At 40.1% G+C, this 23,139-nt stretch overlaps 1 protein-coding gene across 2 annotated transcripts in view; it reads right to left on the bottom strand.

Annotated features, from left to right (window-relative positions):
- Positions 1-22,897, bottom strand: part of LOC132366927 (low-density lipoprotein receptor-related protein 12-like) — an 80,244-nt gene extending 57,347 nt beyond the window's left edge. Inside the window, exon 1 of one of the 2 annotated variants that reach the window (XR_009503608.1) lies at positions 22,807-22,897. Coding sequence is in view for 1 of the 2 variants with exons in the window: in XM_059924377.1 (XP_059780360.1) it covers positions 22,807-22,853 (47 nt within the window). In the remaining variant the exon portion in view is untranslated. The remainder of the gene's footprint in view (positions 1-22,806) is intronic. The other variant, XM_059924377.1, reaches the window with a different exon arrangement.
- Between the last annotated feature and the right edge of the window lie 242 nt (positions 22,898-23,139).

Genomic DNA, 23,139 nt, shown 5'->3' with positions numbered 1-23,139 from the left:
AGGAGTACAATAGGACAGCTAAGGCCCCAAGAGTAAGCAAGAGTGAGACTCTTAGAAAAGCAAGACATTTAAAAGCAGATGTATAAATAGGAGAACTGGGGAAAAAAAACACACGCACTGGTCCAGAGACAACACAGGTCTGAAAAGACCCTAAGACATCACATTAGGCTGATTACAAAGGTCTTCCCCTGTGTAGAGCAAGTATAAGAAGACTGGGAGAGGTGGCTGTTTTTAAAATGCCCAGTTTTCAACAAAAGATCACCAGGCATACAAAGAAACAGTAAAACTAGGCTCATTCAAAGGAACAAAATAAATATCCAGACACCATACCTCAAGAAACAGGTTTTGGACTTACTGGAAAAAGATTTTAGAACAACTATCTTATGTATGCTCAAAATGTTAAAGGAATACACCAACAAAGAACTAAAGGAAATCAAGAAAACAATGAAATGAAAATGAAAATGAAAGCACAACTTACCAAAACTCATGGGATGCAGGGAAAGCAGTACTTAGAGGAAAATATAATGTAAAAGCTTACATTGAAACAGAAGAAACATATCACAATCAGCCACCTAACCTTACACCTTAAGGGACTAGAAAAAGAAGAACAAATTAAATTGAAAGCTCAAAGAAGGAAGGAAATAATAAAGATTAGAGCAGAGATAAACAAAGAGAGACTAGAAAAACAATAGAAAAAATCCATGAAACCAAGAGTCGGTTCTCTGAAAATCAACAAAATTGACAAATCTTTAGCTAGATTGACTAAGGAAAATAAAAAAAAGAAGACTCAAATAATTGAAATCAGAAATAAAGACAAAGACATGGCTACATATTTAACAGAAATAAAAGGATTATAAGAGATTACTATGAACTGTACACTAAAAAACTGGATAATCCAGGTGAAATGGATGAATTCCTAGAAACACATACTTACCAAAACTAAATCAAAAAGAAACAGAAAATTTGAATAGACCTAGTAAGGAGATTTAATTGGTAACCAAAAGTTTCCTGGCAAAGAAAAGCCTTGGACCAGATGACTTCATGGATGAATTCTACCAAATATTTAGAAGACCTAAGAAGAACCAACACCAATCCTCTCAAACTCTTCCAAAACTTAAAGGAGAAGGAACACTCTCTAACTCATTCTGAGGCCAGCATTTCTCTGATACCAAAGCCACATAGACACTACAAGAAAAGACAACTGTAGACCAACATGCCTTATAAACAATGATGCAAAAATCCTCAACAAAATACTGGTAAATCAAATTTAGCAGCATATTAAAAGGATTATGCACCATGACCAAGTGGGATTTATTTCTGGAATGCAAGGGTGGCTCAATATATAGAAAACAAGCAATGTCATATACAGTATTAATGAAATGAAGGGGAAAAGCACAGGATCATCTCAACTGATACAGAAAGAGCACTTGACAAAAGTCAGCACACTTACATGATAAAAGCACTCAAGAGACTAAGAATAGAAGAAACTACCTCCACATAATAAAAAGCCATATATGAAAACCCCACGCTGAACATGATAATTTTTGGTGAAGGTTGAAAGCTTTTCCTCTAAGATCAGGAACAAGACAAGGATGCTAGATTTTGTCACTTCTGTTCAACATAATACTGGAAGTCCTAGCCAGAGAAATTAGGCATGAAAGACATCCAAATTGTAAAGTAAGAAGTAAAATTATCTCTGCAGACAACATGATTTTATATGTAGAAAACCCTAAAGATCCACCCCCCCCCCAAAATTGTTAGAACTAATCAGGGAACAATGTTTCGGGATACAAAATCAATACACAAAAATCAGTTGCAATTCAATACACTAGTAAGGAACAATCCAAAAATAAAATGAAGAAAGCAATTCCATTTACAACATTATCAAAAAGAATAAAATACTTTGGAATAAGCTTAGTCAAGGAGGCAAAAGACTTGTACTCTGAAAACTACAAAACATTGCTAAAAGAAATTAAAGACACAAATAAATGGAAAACCATTCTGTGTTCATGGATTAGAAAACTTAATATTTTTAAGATGTCAATGTTTCACAAAGTGATCTACAAATCATTTTCAACAAGGGTACCATGTATTCAGAAAGGACAGTCTTTTCAACAATTGGTGCTGGGAAAATCGGATATTCACATGTAAAGGAATAAAATTGGACCCTTACCTTACACCATATACAAAAATTAACTCAAAATGGACCAAAGTTCTAAACATAAGACCTAAAAGTATAAAACACTTAGAAGAAAACATAGTATAAAAATTTCATCACATTGGATTTGGCAATGATTTCTTGGATATGAAACCAAAAGTACAGACAACATAAGCCAAAATAGATAACAATATAACATATAGCTATAAATGCTTACATTGAAAAAGAAGAAATATCAAAACATAACAACAGAATTTAAAACTTGGATACATCAAAGAACATTATCAACAGAGTGAAAAAGGCAACCAATGGAACAACAGAAAATATTTGCAAATCATATATATGATAAGGGGTTCATATCCAGAATATATAAAGAACCTTGTACATCTCAACAACAAAAAAATCAATCTGATTTTAAAATGCACAAAGTACTGCAATAAACATTTATCTAAAGAAGATACACAAATGCCCAATAAGCATAGAAAAAGATGTTTGTTAGGGAAATACAAATCAAAACCATAGTAAGATACTACTTCACTCCCTTTAGATTGGCTATTTTTTTTTTTAACGGAAAATAAGATGTGTCGGCAAGGATATATAGGAAACTTCGTGCACTGCTGGTAGGAATGTAAAACAGTGCAGCCACTTGCAAGACCGTTATGGCTGTTCTTCAAAAAATTAAAAATAGAATTACCATATGATCCAGCCATTTCACTTCTGGGTATATATCCAAAAAAGTTGAAAGAAGGGTCTCAAGGAGATATCTGTACACTCATGTTCACAGCAACATTATCCACCATAGCCAAAAGGTGGAAACAATCCAAACATCTACCAACAGATGAATGGATTAAAAAAATCTGGGATATACATACAGTGGAATATTATTCAGCCTTAAAATGAAGGAAATTCTGACACATGCCACAGAATGGATGACCCTTGAAAACGTTAAGTGAAATAAGCTAGTTACAAAAGAACAAAAATTATATGATTCCACTTATATGAGGTATCTAGTCAAATTTATAAAGCCAGTAAAATGGTGATTGCCAGCGCCTGGAGAAAGAAAGGAAATGGGGAGTTAGTTTTTAATGGGTAGCAAGTTTCAGTTTGGGACGATGAAAGAAGTTCTGATGGATGCACTTGGAGGGCATTGTGCTGAATGAAAGGAGTCAGACAGAGAAAGACAAACACTGTATGATATTACTTACACGTGGAATCTAAAACCTATAACAAACTAGTGAATATAACAAAAAAGAAGCAGACTCACAGATATAGAGAACAAACTAGTGGTTACCGGGGGGAGGGGGGCAAAAAAAGGGTGGGGAGTGGGAGGTACAAGCTATTGGGTGTAAGAGAGGCTGCAAGGACGCATTGTACGACATGAAGAATATAGCCAATATTTTGTAATCACTGAAAATGGAGTGTAACCTTTAACAATTGTATAAAAAAAAAACACAGTAAATATTAGTTGTTTTACCTCTCAAAAAAATTCTGAAGATGAATAGTGGGGTGATAGTGACACAACAATGTGAGTGTACTTAATGCCACTTAAAATACTTCAAAGGGTAAATTATATGTTATGTATATTTTACCACAAGAAAAATTAAAACAAAGTAAAAGTGCATTTTCATTTAGGTGAAATGTTAGCAATGAGACCCAGACTGATACAATGAGAAACAGAAAGTTTCCTGCCTATGAACTCCCTGTGGTACTGGGAAACTCTACTCGTCCCAGCCACTGCTGCAGATTTCCTGGGCACTCTGGGTGGGTGCCACCACGCCCACCCTCAATTTCATGTCAGTGACACAAAGCCCATTGCAACTGTACCTTGTTTGGTGTCACGCGGTGGCAGGACAGGACAGAATTTCTCAGTTCTTACCAGGGAATATAGTCATCATCAACTTCACACAGTGAGAGTCTCAAATTGCCCACAATCTTATCTAGCTCTTGCCAGCAGGAACACCTTTTTTATCTTAAGGTAATGAACTCTGAATCATTAATACAAATCAAGAGCTGAACGACGGAAAGTTACACACCCATGATTCAATCAAGATAAACGCCGAGAGGCCACGTGCTCCCACCCCCTGTGATTTGGATGCTTATATTACCCAGCTATGATGAGCGAGCCAGTTCTGACTGAAACTGCTTCCCACTGAAAACGGGTAGCGGAAAGTCTCCCAGGAGACTGTCTGTTAGGCAGCTTCCCCACTGTTTCTTGGGGAACACAGTGCAGTAAACAGATCATCTCAGGGGGCTGTCAAATAGACAAAACAGGAGTGAAGGTAACAAAAGCAGCCCTTAGCAAACAACGTAAACTGGCATTAAGAAGAAGAAAATGGTGATTGAAAGAAAAGTGTTACTTGAAAGTAATAAAGCCAAAATCAGGAGAAAAAAGCAGAAAGCAAAACCAAAGTAAGTGTAAATGAGAAAATAAATTAAAATGAAATTTGAAAATGACCTAACAACTTTCTAATAGAGAGAAGTGAATCCAGTCAAGCTCTTCAGGCTCCAATCTGGAGGCAGGTAAAGTGAGGTGTGAACAATCAAGGCCACTTGCTTCTGTTCTGCAGGTGACAGCTGAGCTAGGACCCTTACCTATGCACCTCTCCCCTGCATCCTCCTTTCATCCTTCCTCCCCTTCCCTGGTTGATTCTTGGCCTAAGGTAGTTCTTGAGGACCAAGCATTGGGTTCAGATTGATTTAGGGAATAATATACATCTTGATGCATCTTGAGGGCTTCCTATGACTGAGGAAAGGACCAGTAAAGGACAAAGACTCAGGAAAAACTGATGCTCAGAGAGGTTGTGTCCAGATAAGAGGGCAGAAAAGCAAAGCCTGGCCTGGAACTGCTCTGTCTCTCATTTCCCTGAACCAAGACGCCCCAGGTCCTGAGCTGAGCAAGTCCACACCCCTTTATGAAGCAGGGAATGCGTTTTGTCCAACGCTGAACTCCTCATCACTGGCTTCCAAACCTGGCAGGAACATCTGTGTCTATTCTACATCTCACTCCCAGTAGGGAGACAGAATTCACAAAGGCACCAAACAATCCAGCATCTTTGTTTCTATGTGGAACCTTGAGCAAAGATGGCAGATCCCTAAGAACAGAGCCACAGCCTGGGCTGGGACAACAGCAAAACCACAGCACATAGGTGTCCATTCAGGATCCTGAGGTCAGCAGTTCTCCAGGTCTTTTCTGACCACTGCCCTTGGGTGCACCCTCACCTCCTAAACCCAGCCCTAAGGTGACCCAGACTTGCCTCTGCCCCACCAAGAACACGATTGCGTTGTACAGTCTTCCTCCCTCTCATCCTCTCTTTCTTCTGTGTGCTCTGGGAATCTATCTCACTGCACATAATTAATCATAATAATAAACAGGAAAATAAAGGGCTACTTCAATCATACCTTAGAATATTCCAGAGTAACACAGAAATTGACCATTGTGTAACTCGGAGCCTCAGTTTCTTCGTCTGTAAAATGAAGACACTCATGGAGAAAGATTAAATGATATGATGCACCTGAAATGCTTAACACCATGCCTGGCTCACAATAAACACTCAGTAAATGTCAGACACCAACCACGGTTCTTCACCTTGACACAAACCCCAGCCTCCCTTTCTAGATGCCACTCCTTGTAGTACTCAGGGGTGTTGTTTGCTCATTTTCTCACATTCCATTTGCCATGGTGTCCAGAGCATTTCTTATCAATTTCTCATCAATTCCAGATTAATCTTCTTCTTCCCTTACAAAAAGTGGGCACAACAAACAAAATGAGAAAGTGCCTCTTTTCCTTTACGATAAGCATCGTTTGACTATAGCCACCTCTGTCCTTCCAGGCCACTGTCATGTTCACGTTGAGATATATTGGAGTTCTTACTCCGGAACCTGTGAATGTGAACTTATTTGGAAATCTGGTCTTTGCAGAAGTCATCAAGTTAAGATGAGGTCATGACAGTGGACCCTAATCCAATATGACCTGGGTCCTTACAAGAAGAGAAGAGACATGCACAGAGGGAAGATGAAATAAAGACACAGAGGGAGAACACCCCATGACAGTGGAGGCAGAGATTGGAGTGATGATCTACAAGCCAAAGAACTCCAAGAATTACTGACAACATCATAAACTAAGAGAATGACCTGGAAGAGATTCTCCCGAGACCCTTGCCCTGCCCATGCCCTGCCAAGACACTGATTTTGGACTTCCAGCCTCCAGAATTATGAGAGAATAAATTTCTGTTGTTTTAAGCCCCTCAATTTCCAGTACTTTGTTACAGCAGCCCTAGGAAACTCATACAGGGAGAGATTTCATTCCTTTCAGTTTAAAGGTGCCCTGTACTGTTTGACAGGGGAGGGTTTTCAAAAGACCCTAGATATCACAGTCAGGTTCCTTTAATAAGTGACTCATGTATTTATTATTTATTTAATCTAAGGATAGAAAACTTATTGGCGATGTAATTCACTGACCATTTCACTTATTATTACTTGGGTACATATGGATGAAAGAGTGTTGCCACAGTAATTTTGCGTTCCATTCTGACGATATTTTTTGGAAACTCAAATTTTCTTCCAATATGTAGGAGCTTTTCCTATGTCTGAATTTTCCATCAGTGGGAACTTTAGCTAATAAAGCATTTGCTGCAGCATACACAAGAGCTCCCCAGGGATCTCTTTCCACTGCTCAAGGGATTTTTCTCTTCTCTCTCTTCTAAAAAAGAAGGATACTGAATCATTAAAATGTTCAAAGCTCTGAGGGGAAGATAAGCCATTCAGGCTGAATGATTAAGAACATTAAAAAACACAAAAGAGAAGGCAGGAGTTCAAATCCAAATAAACTTCATTTGTCTAATGCACATCAAATATTATTTATTTTGAACTTCTCTCCCTTGGCCATAGCTGTAGTGTGAGGTTAAGTTCTGGTATTTCCACTACCTGCCCTTCTTCTTTCTTATGCACAGCTCCTTCTAGAAAAATGCCCTGACCTTCGACTCTTCTTCAAAACTGCTCTTCCTTAGCTCTTAACTGATCCCTCCTCAAGGACAACGTGAAAGGTAGAGTATGCCAATAAAATAAGCAGAGGTTTTCAAGCATACCACAGGGTAATTGGGAAAATGACTGGAAGATGAGTCATGTGCTTCAGGTCCGGAGCTCACCCTATAGGTATTTAGGGTGCATGGCAGACAGATGCACTCCTGTCCATGCATCCAAACCAATGTAATATAATCTCAGAGACAGCTTATCCTTTTATTTATTTTATTTTATTTTTTTTAAATTGAACTGATTGATTTTATCCTTTTTTTAAAAAAATAAATTTATTTATTTATTTTTGGCTGTGTTGGGTCTTCGTTTCTGTGTGAGGGCTCTCTCCAGTTGTGGTGAGCTGGGGCCACTCTTCATCGCGGTGCGTGGGCCTCTCACCATCGCGGAGCACAGGCTCCAGACGCACAGGCTCAGTAGTTGTGGCTCACGGGCCCAGTTGCTCCGCAGCATGTGGGATCCTCCCAGACCAGGGCTCGAACCCGTGTCCCCTGCATTGGCAGGCAGATTCTCAACCACTGCGCCACCAGGGAAGCCCTAGCTTACCCTTATATGTGCCAGAAGAAAGCCACCTCACCATAAAACTCTTAGAAGAGAACATAGGCAAAACAATCTCTGAAGTAAATAGTACCAATGTTTTCTTAGGTCAGTGTCCCAAGGCAATAGAAATAAAAGCAAAAATAAACAAATGGGACCTAATCAAACATACAAGCTTTTGTACAGTAAAGGAAACTATAAACAAAATGAAAAGACAACATACGGACTGGGAGAAAATATTTGCAAATGATGCAACCAACAAGGGCTTGATTTCCAAAATATACAAACAGCTCATACAACTCAATAACAACAACAACAACAAAACCCAATTGAAAAATGGGCAGAAAACCTAAATAGACATGTCTCCAAAGAAGACAAACAAATGGCCAACATGCACATGAAAAGATGTTCAACACTGCTAATTGTCAGAGAAATGCAAATCAAAACTACAATGAGGTACCACCTCACACCAGTCAGAATGGCCATCATTAAAAAATCTACAAATAACAAATTCTGGAGAGGGTATGGAGAAAAGGGAACCCTCCTACACTGTTGCTGGGAATGTAAACTGGTGCAGCCACTCTGGAAAACAGTACGGAGGTTCCTGAAAAAACTAAAAATAGAGTTGCCATATGATCCTGCAATCCCCCTCCTGGGCATATATCAAGAGAAAACTATAATTAGAAAAGATACATGCACCCCAATGTTCATTACAGCACTATTTACAATAGTCAAGACATGGAAACAACCTAAATCTCTATCGACAGATGAATGGATAAAGAAGATGTGGTACACATATGCAGTGGAATACTACTCAGCCATAAAAAGCATGAAATAATGCCATTTGCAGCAACACAGATGGACCTAGAGATTATCATATTAAGTGAAGTAAGTCAGACAGAGAAAAAGAAATATCAGATGCTATCACTTCTATGTGGAATCTAAAATACAACACAAATGAATTTATCTAGGAAACAGAAACAGACTCACAGACATAGAGAACAGACTTGAAGTTGCCAAGAGTGAGGAGGGCTGGGGGAGAGATGGATTGGGAGTTTGGGAATAGCAGATGCAAACTGTTACATATAGAATGGATAGACAACAACGTCCTACTGTATAGCACAGGGAACTATATTCAATATCCTGTGATAAAACATAATGGAAAAGAATATGAAAAAGAATGTGTATATATACATAACTGAATCACTTTGCTGCATGGCAGAAATGAACACAACATTGTAAATCAACTCTATTTCAATAAAATTAATTTTTAAAAAAGAAGAAAGTCACCCAAAAAGGTTTTTCTTAAGTTGAAATAGTACTTACTCTTATCTATATCATCTAAAAGCCTGTATTAGGAATATATTCACTCTGGAAATGACTTAGAATCTACTTACATGAAGGAAACTTAAGTCTAAATCCCAATGTGAGCTGAAAATCTCAAGTAAGTAATGAGCATATTTTTATATTTTTTATGTTTAATAAAAAGGCCATATAAATGGTTTGACTTCTAACAGTTAGTACACAGATCTTATATTTGACATAATTTAGGTCGAGTGTATAATCTGGGAAACAAGATCAGCACAAAAGCACCATGAAAGAGAAAAGACGATAACTGAAAGCATTCCAAACACCAGCACAGAGAGACTGAGCGTCGTATAGTTCATGGTCATCCAGAAAGACATCTGAGAAATGGCACCATTTTGGAAGCTGTTCACGTGGCAGAGACACGGCTTAGTGAATACTGCCTCGGTTTCCCATGAACCTCCCTATGTGCTACAGGTAATGCAAAGGGTCCAGGACGGATGATGCTGCAGGCAGTGGGCTGCCTTAGAGGATCAAGCACCACGCTCGGGGGATTCACTGCTCTTGTAATGAGAAGATGCAGACCTGCTCCTTGCCTGGGGGAGGCTGGCCTCTCATCTCTCAGGACTGCTGTTTCTCTAGCACACCCTGAGAATGGCCTGGATAAAATGCAGCTAGAGCCTTCACGCTTAGCCTATCTAGAAAGAGCACACAAGCACTCAGGGTCCATGTGGATTGCATCTCCCCACATATCTTGAGGCTATTTCAGTGGGTAAGGGAACCAAATAAAAACACTATTTAGGGGAGGATGCAGAGAAATTGGAACCCTTGTGGAAATGCAAAATGGTGCAGCCACTATAAAAAACAATATGAAGGTTCCTCAAAAAAAGTAAAAATAGAATTAGCATAATAAGCTCCAGCAATTCCTCTGCCGGGTATATGTCCAAAACAACTGAAATCTGGATCTTGAAGCGATATTTTTATACCCATGTTTATCACAGCATTATTCGCAATAGCCAACAGGTGCAAACAACCCAACTGCCCGTAGATGGATGAATAGATCTCTTAGTCCATTCAAGGTGATATAACAAAATACCACAGACTGGGTGGTTTACAAACAATAGAAATTTATTGCTCACAGTTCTAGAGGCTGACAGTCTGAGGTCAGGGTGCCAGTAAGTTTGGGTGAGGGCCCTCTTCTGGGTCTCAGACTTTTTTTTTTTTTTTTTTTTTATTTACTTATTTATGGCTGTGTTGGGTCTTCGTTTCTGTGCGAGGGCTTTCTCTAGTTGCGGCAACTGGGGCCACTCTTCATCACGGTGCGCGGGCCTCTCACTATCGCGGTCTCTCTTGTTGCGGAGCACAGGCTCCAGACGCGCAGGCTCAGCAAGTGTGGCTCACAGGCCTAGTCGCTCCACGGCATGTGGGATCTTCCCAGACCAGGGCTCGAACCCGTGTCTCCTGCATTGGCAGGCAGACTCTCATCCACTGCGCCACCAGGGAAGCCCTGGGTCTCAGACTTTTGTTGCATTCTCTCATGTTGGAATCAGGTAGGGATCTCTCTGGAGCCTCTTTATGAGTCACTAAGCCCTTTCTTAGTGGAAGACTTAGTCACTTCCCAAAACCCCCTACCTACTAATACTATCACCTTAAGGGGTTAGGATTTCAACGTATGAATTCTGGTGGGATACAAACATTCAGACCATAGCAACTGATAAACAAAATCTGGGATATACATACAATAGAATATTATGCAGCCCTAAAAAGAAGGAAATTCTGTCATGTGCTATAATATGGATACTCAAGGACATTATGCTACTTGAAATAAACCATCTCGAAAGGACAAATACTGTATGATTTCACTAATATGAAGTATCTAAGGTAGTCAAAATCATTGAAACAGATAGTAGAGAGATGGTTGCCAAGGGCTGAGGGGATGGGGAGGGAAATTTGTGTTTAGTGGGTTTAAGTTTGCTTTACAAGATGAGAAAGATCTAGAGATCTATTCCACAACAATGTGAATATACTTAACACCACTGAACCGTACACTTAAAAATGGTAAGGATGGTAAATTTAATGTTATGTTTTTTTTACCACAATTAAAAAACTATTTTGTATTTCCTTTGCTTTTTTTCCTCTAATCCTTTCAAAACCTGGTATTGAATTGAACAGCAATATACGCATGTAGTTTAAAAATACCATTCATCGCGTACTCATGGCATATCTTTACCCAGAATGAGAAATACTATTAATAATTTATCTTGTATGCTTCCAGAAATAGTCTAATTATATTTACATGCACATATACGTATATGTTCATCTTGGAAATTTCTAATGGAAGCACAATAAATACATCCCTTTTCCTAGCTGTAAAAAAAAAATGTTTCTTAAATCTCATTATGAATAAATGCATTTGATAATCTTGTACACATGAAACTTATATAATGTTTTAAACCAGCGTTACCTCAAATAAATAAACAGATCAATTAATTAAATAACCTCATTGTTTTCAAAGGAATGAATTCCATATAATACTATATTATTCCATAAAATGGAGTATCGTAATTTCTTTGTGTTCACCTATTGACAGAAAACTGGATCTTGACTGTAAACAATGCACTTAGTTTTCTTACAGGCACTTTCTGTGCACCTCTGAGTGTTCCTGTGGGACTAACTCCTAGAAGTGGAATTGTTACTTGGTGTAGACGATATATTGACAGGACTTAAAAGCATTACTCCTTTTGGGCTGTCATCTTCAGCGCTCTAAATAGCGGGTGCTTTTGAGCACTTAAGTTTATAGAAATTGTCCTCCAAGGACGTGCATAATGCTGTGATGAACATGGGTGTACAAACATCTCTTCAAGATCCCGCTTTGGGTATATGCTTTGGGCATATCCCCAGCTTATGCCATTTTATGCTCCTACCAGCACTGTCTGAGAGTGCTTGCTTCCCACGCCCTGAGGAAGAGGATCCCCATCTTGTATCATCACTTTATTCACCTCCAACATGAATCCTCTGTACTGTGCTAAGGTGGTTTGAGTGTGGGCCCTGCAGCCAGACAGCTAGGGTTCAAATCCTTGTTACATCACTAACTAGTTCTGTGATTTGAGGATAGTGAACTTGAACTTTTCATGCCTCAGTGTCCTTTTCTGTAAACTGGGCATAAGAGGGCTGTTGTGAGGATGTGTTTAATAAATATGTATAAAGCGCATGAAGCAGTGTCAGGCACTCACTAAGTACTCAGTATAACACTTCTTATTGGTTTAATAGTTTTCTTTAAATTGATTCTCTTTTTAACCTTAGTTTTATGCTAAATGCTATGTAATAATATCATAGATCAGATGTATACTATCTATATCTTATTCTGAAAGACATCAAATTACATGCATACATTTAAAATGAAAAGAAAGTTTTTCTAGGACACAGTTTGAAAAGGACTGTCCTAAGCGAGAGTATTAGCAAAGGTTTTGTGGAGTGCAAGTGGGAGAGGTTACATTGTGTCACACTGATGTTGTAATTTTCATTTCTTCATACTGAATCCATACATCATACCTTAAATAGATACAAAGTGGACTAGACCAGGGGTAGGCAACCTAAACCCAGAACCAGCTGGCTGGGTGGCTTTTTAAATAAAGTTTTATTGGAACACTGCCACACTCATTCATTTACATATTGCTTCTGGCTACTTTCACACAACAGCAGAGTTGAGCAGTCACAACAGAGACTGCATGGTCTACAAAACCAAAACTATTTATTATCTGTCCCTTTATAGAGAAAGTTGGCTGGCCCCTGGTCTAAACCAATATTTCTCTCTGTCTGAGACCCTTAAACATGCTTGAACAGCATCCAGCTTCTCAACTGCTGCCCTAGTCTTAGCCACTCTGAAAGTTTGAGGTTTGCTGATCAGAAATTCTCAACATCTCAGAGTTTTGAGACTGTGATATTAATATTAAAAAAAGTACTCAAAGCCTGTCTTCCTGTTTTGCAAAATTTTAAACTTTCATCATTGCTTTTGTCTATACAAATATATAAAATGTGGTCTGCATCAAAGGCAGAAAATTGTTCTAAGTGTTAAGTGGCATAGGACTGCAGAGTGCAGAAACCACAGGAGTTATCAAGGGCTGTGAACACAGCAGCGCTCTAAACACTCCACCTCTGCTGGGGCCCATTTTCTCAAGATCCCAATTAGTTTGGTACCAAACCACTTGAGTCTTTTATGTCAAAACAACAGACCCAGGAAATCACCCATGAATAGCCTGAAGTACATACCATATCTGTGCCTTCTGTACATTTACATTATGTGTGCAAATTGTAGAATTTGTAGACTTTGCCTGTCGTTCCCTATGAGACCCACTATTAGTACAACATCCTATGAGGCTAAGCTGCCAGAACTGCAGTCACGAGGAAGAATTTCCATGAAACCCTGGTGAGATGCTCCCTGGGCTGTCCTGCCTTCCACCTTCCCAAAACTTGGCTCTGCAGCACTTCCTTTCAATGAGTCTGCTGCCGGAGCACCTTTTTTGATAAAAATTCACTTTTTCCATCATTTACTTTTCTTGATCAAAAACAATACTTTTGCCATCTCCCAAATGAATAAAAAAGTCTACTTCTAAAGCTATTTCCCCCACAACTCTGCCATACTCTGTTCATATTACTGTTTAAGATTTACCTTTTTCATAAAATATATCCTAATTTCCATATATCTCTAATAACACCACTTCTGGAACGCCTTCATTCCAGGAAAAGTAAAACTGTAATTTGTAAGATGTCTCAAGAGTTGCTATTTATCCTGCTGCATATTTAAAATTCTCCTCACCACCACACCCCTCCCTCCCAACCTGATAACACCTGGCAATTCAAATGAGCAAAATCGTTACTTTTGCAAAGCAATAAAGTAGGTACAAAGGATATCGGGATAAACAAGCTGTAGTCCCTGATGCCAGAATTGATGTGAAATAAGCACGAGGTGAATAAATATGGCAAAAGAAAAGTAATACTTGAGAAATAAAAATGAAAAATCCTAGGAGTAGAAAAAGAAGGGCGTGTCTACACAATTTTAGTACAGAGTAAAAGGGATTTGAGTGAAGGTTTTCAAGTTGGGAAGGATTGTAATCGACAAATGGAAGGAAGGACGCTCCACACCCACCGAATGCAGCTGGCCCTGGCAAGAGGCAGTTGTTACTGGATCCTGGGTTTCCAGGGACCCATCGGTTACTTTGTGGTAGCAGCTCAGGTGTCTCATTCACTTCTCTGCCTCAACCTTTCAGCTGCTCTGAGAGTTTTCCACAGACCAAATCCAGCTTTTATCTCTATTGTCACTGAGACCTGCAATGAAGGGCAAATGGAACCACCTCTCTCTCAGGTTCAGTAGGGCATCGTCCTTGTACAAGTTTGTGGGGAAGAAGTGTTAAGCCTCTTGTTACACTTAGGCTTGGCACCGAAAGCCTCCCATCACACAAGCAGCATCACACAGTTGGCTAAGTTTTCACTTAACTAACCATCTGGGTTGAGGTCTGTTTGAGAACAGCAACTTTTCCTTAACTCAATCTAACAACTCCTTATTGAGAATCTGTAATAGGCCTGGCCCTCTGAGGAGATTAATCCCTGACCTAATGGCTCTCAGAGCCCAGAAGGGGGAGACATGTACAGAAAATTCAACTGTGGTCCACAATGGTAAGTGCAATCAACAAGACTGTCCATGGTACAAAGTCACTGCCTCGGGGATCAATGCACTTGACGTAATGAGGTGAATGGTTAGGAAGGAGAGGGCCGTGTCCCTGACAAGGCCAAGTACATGGAAGAGATCGATACAGAATCATTGAAATGCTGCTCCTATTCTGCCCAAAACCACCCAGTCTCAGAGCCAAACTTGAAATCGGCAAGCCTGGAGCTGGCACAAGCCTCAGACAGCCAAGGCACACTCTGCAGACCCTTCTTTGCAACCTCTTACCTGATGTGGTAGGATGGACCCTTCTTTGCAACCTCTTACCTGATGTGGTAGGATGGACCCTTCTTTGCAACCTCTTACCTGATGTGGTAGGATGGACCCTTCTTTGCAACCTCCTACCTGATGTGGGGCTTGGCTCTGTTGAGTCATCAACTCATTAGCAATAAATGTATTAACCTAGACCTGAAATAAACCAACATATATTTAAATGACTGAATTAGCAGGAATCTCTGTCAAGAGAATTTCTGCTCCTTCTACCAACAGAGCTTCACACTTAGCAGAGTGTCTGCTTCCTTACATACAAACCCTCCTTATCTCTGAGTCCAGTTTTTCTTATTATGATTTGACACTGTTCTTATCCTTCTTTATTCTGAAACTACACAGTCATATGATCTTTCTATTTATACCAAGTAAACGTAATTCTTTTAAACCTGAATCCAATATTCTTTAGTAATTTGATTATGCAATATTTCAAACATCCCCCCAAAACAGATATGCATGTACTGATAATCTAGATTTATTTTAACAAGGTAAATATTTTGCCATATGTGCATCAGCTCTTTCTCTTAAATAAATGAAGTGGTGCAGGTATAACAAACAGTCCCCTTCCCAACCCCCATGCTTCCAGTATTTCCGTGTCTTTTTTCTGCCCTGCAAATTTGGGGTCACCTTTGTTGCTCTCTTAGAGCACTGTGAGATTGTTGTGAATCTTTCAATACAATATTAATTAGCCTTATTAAGTAGTCTACTTGGTGTTCTAGGTTGGAAATGATCTAGAGAAGAACAAAGGTTCAAACGATTTGCTATGTCTATTTTATATTCATTTAAGGACCTACTGCTACCTATTTTTTCAAGGCGAAAGAAATCTATTAAATAGAATTATTTATACTAGAACTTATGTTTATTTCAAGTAATTTCTTTTCTTATTTTTCTCAAATATATTTTGCCAGTCCTCTCCTAGAAGAATGCCTTTTTCACACAAAGGGCCTGCATAGGAAGAAAAATGCACTTAAATTCTAAGTTTAATTCAATGCATTTTGAATAACAATTTCCATCTTAAATTCATAAAGGATACAACTTCTGAATTAGAGTTCTGATGAATTTTTAATATGAAGAATAAACTCCTAATGAATGCAGAGTATAGCGATTCAGGAAATATTATAGTTCTCAAAGATAGGACTAACTTTAACCACTTGATTGTTATTCACTGATAACAATGAGAAAATACCTGGGCTCCGCCCCCCTAGGTTGGTGACTATCAGGGAGAAAGAGGGTGTCTTGCAGTCAGAGGGCACTGGAGCAAGGTTCCTGAGGCCCTGTTACAGAGAGCATCACCTGTTCAGGCTAACACGTGCGTGGGATAAGCTGCATCCTAGAGCAGGCGGCACAGTCTCCTCTGATCCAGGCAGCTGGAGGATAGTTAAGGGGCAAAACAATTTCCGCCACAGATGGGACTTGGTTCATCCCAGTCAGTGCTTCTCACAATCTAGCTTGTACTGGAATCCCCTGCTCATCTTGTTAAAATGCAGATTCTATTCAATAGGTTGGGGTGGGGGTGAGATTCCATATTTGTATCAAGATCCCAGGTGATGCTGCTGGTCGGTAGGTTACATGTTGAGTAGCAGGACTCATAGCAATCTAGGTCCTTTAATTCATAGAGAAAAAAGGAAGGCGAGGAGTAGAAAGATAAGATGTATAAGAAGAGGAAAGCAGAGAAATAGAAAAGAAAGCAAAAGGTCATGGAGAGAGAGTGAAAGAGAGAGAGAGAGAGAGACAAAGAACAGGAAATTTGATAATATGGCCCTCCCAGCGTCCCTCCCTTCTAAGTGCCCCCATTAGGGTGGACATCAAGTCTTTACATGGCCCCACCCCCCAATCCAGGGGCTTCGGTGCTAAGTGTAGGGTGGCCTGGGCGCCGTCCTGATCAGATCAGCTCTTCACAGGTGGTGAGATCTGAGACTCCCCTCAGCCAGAGCCAAGTAAGTCCGAGCATTTCCTCAGATTTTTGAACCAATATAGGAAAATGAATGCCAGAAGCTAATCCACACAAGGCACAGGGCAGGGCTGCCTCTTAGTTACAGCCATTCCAGAGACCCAGCTAAATCCTCCCCTTCTCCGTGTGCTCGGATTCCCAAACTACCTAGACTGATTCAAGTGGATTTTCTAGAATTTGTAACAATACAGATAGAAGAGGGATATAGGGAAAAATGGAGAGAGAAGAGAGAAATAAGGAGAAAAGTATTTAATGATAGGTGAAAAAAATACATAAGGAAAGAATAGAAGGATAGAGGAGAAGAGGGAGAAATAGTAAGGAGATGAGAATGAAGACAAAGTATTGATAAAATAGAAGAAAAAACACCCAGGAATTGCAGGAGGAAAGGTCCCCATGGCCAATAGGGACCCAGTGGTCCCTGGGCCAGATAAGCCTCAACAGAGGACACCATTGCAGTGGACACCATTAGGCACGGTCTCCCGAGAGGAGAGGTGGGTATTGGCCTGGCTCTCATTGAGTCAGCCCATTGTTCCCAAACAACTGGAACGGGGAGGGAGAAGAGACAGAGTCAGGGCAGGCAGGTGGTCTGGGAAGGACAAGGCTTGCTAGAGGGTCCCAAGAAGACCAAACAGGTGCCCAGGAGGGTGGTGATGGAGCTGCCCCAACACCCCTCTAGAATACTGCCAGCGCTCTAGGCTGCCCACTCACAGACCTCTCCTGCCCACCAGGGATGCTCACAGACCCAGACTCAGAGCAGGACAGTGGTTGGCGCCCACACCTCTCCCCAGTCTGGTCCAGAGGCCCCCAGGGAGCTCAGAGCTCACATTAGCTTGCAGGTAAGAATCCTGGTTCGCAAGGGCTGCCCCACAAAATTCTTGTAATGAATCTCAGAGTCACAGTAGATTGATGTAAGTGTTGGCTGACATATTCTCAGGGAAACAGTAGAAAATAAACATTAGTGAGCTCTGTCAGTGACCACTGATCTGCTGCACTGCTCACTGCAATGCTGTTCTATGATCCTCAGCGTCCTAAGACTCTGGCCACTTCCTGATTTAGTTGGGCTGAAGCTGCAAACTCATCTTCTAAGTCCTATGGACGTTTAGCACCAAGCTTGGTCAAGCCACCTGGTTTACTAAATGACCGATATAAACCATGATTGTTCACATCGTATAGGAAATGCACCCCTTCTAAACTTGTTCAAACAGTGATACTTCTTCCACTACATTTCAAGTGAGGACATTTACTCTGCACATCAAAAGAGTTTGTATGTCCTGAGATGTAGTGCATCCCTTGGTGAGAGATGGTGATGCCTTTTCTGTCATGTAAGACACATGCCTTTATTTCCATTTAAATAAAACCCTTTTGGAATGTATTTCACAGATCTGAGTATTTGTTTAATTTTTTTGGTTATTTTCACATAGAAATCCAGTTCAGCCATGGAAGCAGTCACTCATTAAGAAAAAATATTAAAGTGGAACATATCACCAGTGAAGAACATAATTTCTTTTTTTAAGAAAGTCAATTTGGATAACTAACCTTCAGTAACTGGACCTGCAGTCCTCAAATCCCTTAGTAAAAGACTTTGTGGCCAGCCATGTCTCAATTTCATAATTTTGAGAATTTAGAGAGGTATACATTGCATTTCACATATTAATTAATATTCCATGGCAAACATGTGGCAAAGCATATGGACAACTTGCCCAAAGTAACATAAGATCTTCTGTCTTATTATCATCTCATGTCCATTTTCAGTAAGGAGTTAGGATTGACCTTTTTCTGAGAGTTTTCGGAATTTGGAAAGAGTTAACATGTATTAGCGGACAGAGTTAGCACAGACAGCAGATAGACCCAGAAGAACAAGAAAAGTCACTTAAAATAATTATGACAGGGAGAACATCCACAAAACTTTTAAGGCCAGAGAAGGAGTGCTTGATTTGGACTTTCTTATAAAAGTAGAAGGAGGCTTCCTGAGAAGAAAGCCAATACACTGTCTTTCTTGCTGGGGGTCAAGGTTACATCAGCGAGGCCACAAGCTGGGGACACTGCTGTGGGTGAGAGCTACACTAGTGATGGCGGGGCAGCAGCCTCTCAGGGGGGACACCTGTGACACACCAACTGCGAGCAGGTGCTCAGATACCCCTGCAACATGACTTCATATGACTCTGGAAAACATCTTCAGATCCAATGAGAAATGTGTTTGCTAGGAAAGGATACCAAATGCAGAAAGAAAAAAAAAATCAGAGATGTATAAATACAGTGGGGTGGGCAGAAAGGCCTCAAAGATGTCCAGGCCCTAAAGAAAGGAACTGTGAATATGTTACTTTGCATGGCAAAAGGGACTCTGCAGATGGGATTATGGTTAGGAAGACTGTCCTGGATTACCCAAGTCGATCCAGTCTAACCACATGAGCCCTTAAAGTAGAGGACTTTCTCCAGCTAGAAGAAGAGGAAATCAGAGAGGTGCAGCAGAAGGAGAACAAGAACAAAGAGCGATTTAAAGATGAAAGGGACTTGACCCGCTGCTGCAAGAACAGGCCACACAGAAAGCATAAGGGATGTGGGAAACCTCTAGGAGCAAAGACCAGCCCCCAGCTGGCAACCTACAGGAGATCAGTGTCTCAGTCCTACACCCACAAGGAAGTGAGTGAGTGTGTATGCAGAAGCATCAGGAGGGCAGTCCTGACTGCTGCCCTCTGAAAGGCCTGCTTGCAAGGCTGGCCCATTCCCAAGACTCTAATGAGAAAGGTGGCTTACTGTGCCTAATGTTTGCTCAAACACTGTGGTTCATACTCAGTACCTGCCTTCCTTCTGGGAGCCTGGGATTTTGTTACACGCAAGGCAGAGGGTGCCTACATGACCAGCCCCCAGTACATGAGCTCAGCTGGTTGGTAATATTCCATGTGGGTTTCTATAACTCACTGCTGGGCGATTAAGCTAGTCCCGTATGACTTCCCTGGGAGAGGACTGTAGAAACCTGGGCCTGATTTCCTCTGGGCTTCACCCCAAGCACCCTCTTCCTTTGCTCATTTTGCTCTGTGTCCTTTCACTGTGCTAAATCATAGCTGTATGACAATACACTGGTCCTGTGAATCCTCCCAGCAAATCATGGAACCTGGGGAAGGTTCTGGGAATCTCCAGACACCTTGAAGGACAAGTCTTCCCCAGAGCCTCCAGGAAAAATGCCTTAAGCAGAGAACCCAGCCAGGTCTACTGTACTTTAGACCTACAGAACTATGACATAATAACTCTGTCTTGTATTAGGTCACTAAATCCATGAAAATGTGTTAAAGCAGTGATAGGAAATTAAGTAAATGGCACCATGAATAAACATATTACTTTCACTAATGAAGAGTATAATATCTCAAGGACATTTTTTAAAATTTAAATTCATTCTCAAGTTAACATCAGCAGTTCATATCTAAAACAAGCACGTGAAGAAGGGGTAGAACCTCTGGTAAAGTGTATGGTTGATTTTTAAGAGCAGCTGACATTTTGTGAGAGGTCTGGAAAGCAGCCAAACCAGCCCAATTTTTAAAGAAACTGTGAGTATAATGTCAGAATCATCAACTAGTGTGATTTACTGCTGTCAATGACAGTTGTGTATAGTTGGGCCCAGATTAGGAGATGAATTCACTTAACCCATGGTGGTGCACGCAGAAGATGTGAGGATGAGCCCTTTTCCTAAAGGAGCTCAAAATGTAAGAGAGGAGAAACACCTCCACTGGAGCTTCAAGGATCACTAAGTTGAGACCAAGGGCTACAGAGAAGCACAGAGCAGGGAGCTAAGGAAGGCATCCTGCCAGAACGTAGATTCCACTCATTCGTTTTAATTCAGCAAACATTTACCAACGTGCTCGGCCCCAGGCACCATGAAGTGCTGGGGACACAGGGAGGGATGCAAGCTCAGCAGGAGTGTAAGGCAGGCCACTTTACCCATGTTTATTGTGTGATAGGATGGATAGGATTGAGGGGTCCACTTCTGTCCTCACCTGCATGATCTAGGGTTAATAATGCCACTATATTCTTGACCCTACTTCCCCAAGGGTGCCTGACCTTTAAAGAAATCAGCAGAGGGTGATGCTTACATATGATTCCTCTCCAACCTGCTTAACTAAAAACAAGAACTGTTAGAGTTGCTCAATCAAATGGGATTGGAGCGGGGCGAAAATATGAACCTTAATTAATACAATGAAGAATAAGTAGGCATTAACTATTAGTTAACTAATTTTGAAAAATAATATTTAAGTTTGAACAAAAGTTCTCTATGTAAGTAGATGTTTCATTAAGCTTTAACTTACTTAAGCAATATTGACCTTAACCCTGCTTTGGACTTGGTGTTCTTAGAATAAGCACAACATTAATATCTGCTTCGGATCATACACATGGCAATTACTTGTTTGGAAACCTTAGGTCAGCCAGCCCTAAAAACACTCACATAGCCCTTCCCACTTTGCTGTTTTATCTAGTATTAGACAACTAACTAGTTTTTCTTGATTCAATTTGCATCAACATTTATTGACTAACTAATAAAAGCTCCAGGGATAAGAAATTAAGTAGACCACAACCTATTAAGTTATAATAAGTTACAGAGTTCTAAGGAAATTCAAATGAGGGCCGTTTGTTACACAACGAATATTATCATTGTGTTGCCTGTTAGTTTTATAGATAAGCTATGTGCTAAGACATAACGGCTTTTTAGCTGACAATTGTCTTCTAACTCTGACAATTAAGAAAAAAAATTTCTTAAGTTATACAACATTCTTAGCCTAAATTAAATGGAAGATACACTGTGTATTTTTTATTGTGGTAAGATATACATAACAAAAAGTTTAGCATTTTAGCCACTTTTAAGTGTACAGTTCTGGACATTAACATTCACATTGTTGTGCAAACATCACCACCTTCCATCTCAAGAACTTTTTCATCTTCTCAAACTGAAACTTTGTCTCCATTAAAACACTTACAGTCCATTACTCCCTTCCCCTGGCTCTTGGCAACCATCTAAATTATATTTTTAAGAAGAAGAAAAAAGTAATTTCTTCTCCACCTGATGAATCTTCTTCAGGCCACACCCCATCAGCCAATTGCAAACCTGCTGCAGACCTTTACAACACTCTACTTTTAGAGCTTCTCATTCAGAGCAGACTGTGATTTAAAGATATGAAATGCTAAATAAAGAATAAATTACATAAATTTTAATATTCAAAAAGTTAAGCAAACAAAATTTAATTCTTCTAAAAGAAGCATGGATATGTAATCAGAAGTAGGAACTATGTCACTGATGTAAAATAGTTATGATTCCAAAGAATCCTAGGGATCTATTGTCCATAAATTACAAGGGGCCACATGGTGCCCAAGTTCCTGTTGGAGCAGGAACTCAACATATCCCTCAACAAGTCCTCCACAGAGAGACTCTCCATTACATCTATTTTTACGTGTTCAGGGTCTTTCAGGAATTTCAGTTTATCAGAGGGCACAGAGAAAATGAATTTGCTTTATTTAAAAATGCTGAGGCAATATAAACTATTGTGTTTGTTATCAAACAAAAATAAAATCAGTTGTATGTGACTTATTTATTCCTTAGACTTCACACTATTTAAAGGAATAATGGGAAGACATTTTCAATATTTCGCTACATTATAAAATTGTTTTACTTATTTCATAAATTAGCCATGGACGGTGTCTTCTGGAACGTCACATGTGGCTTACATTCAGTGGAAACATTTTCAAGTAACTTAGGAGGCTCTGGTTCTATACTTGATCTGACAGATGGGCAGCAACATGCAGTAACTGGCATAATTCATACTCCGACAGACTGCTTTTCAATAAAGCACATACCCAGATGCTTTCCTCTCGTCGATATTGCTTCCAGTTCCTCCCGCCATCGCTGAACATCAGGAGGTAGCTGGTCACCCAGTCGGAGCTCCCGTGTCCTCCCTGGGTGGCCACAGCTGTGACCTCCATTCTTTCTCCAAGGTCAATCTGCAGCCACTGGTATTTATTTGACACAAGGGGAGACCAGCCACCAGCTCCTTTTTGTGGGAATAAAAAGAAGAAAACCGGTAAAGACAGAGAAATCTTTGAAATCTATATTAACCTGTAAGAATGGGGTCATAAATAAGATTTATGAAAATCATAGTTTCAAATTCTGCATTATATAATGCCCCAGAA

This window comes from Balaenoptera ricei, chromosome 6 (genome assembly GCF_028023285.1).
Source record: "Balaenoptera ricei isolate mBalRic1 chromosome 6, mBalRic1.hap2, whole genome shotgun sequence".
NCBI lineage: Eukaryota > Metazoa > Chordata > Mammalia > Artiodactyla > Balaenopteridae > Balaenoptera > Balaenoptera ricei.
This window is presented reverse-complemented; position numbering and strand designations above follow the sequence as displayed.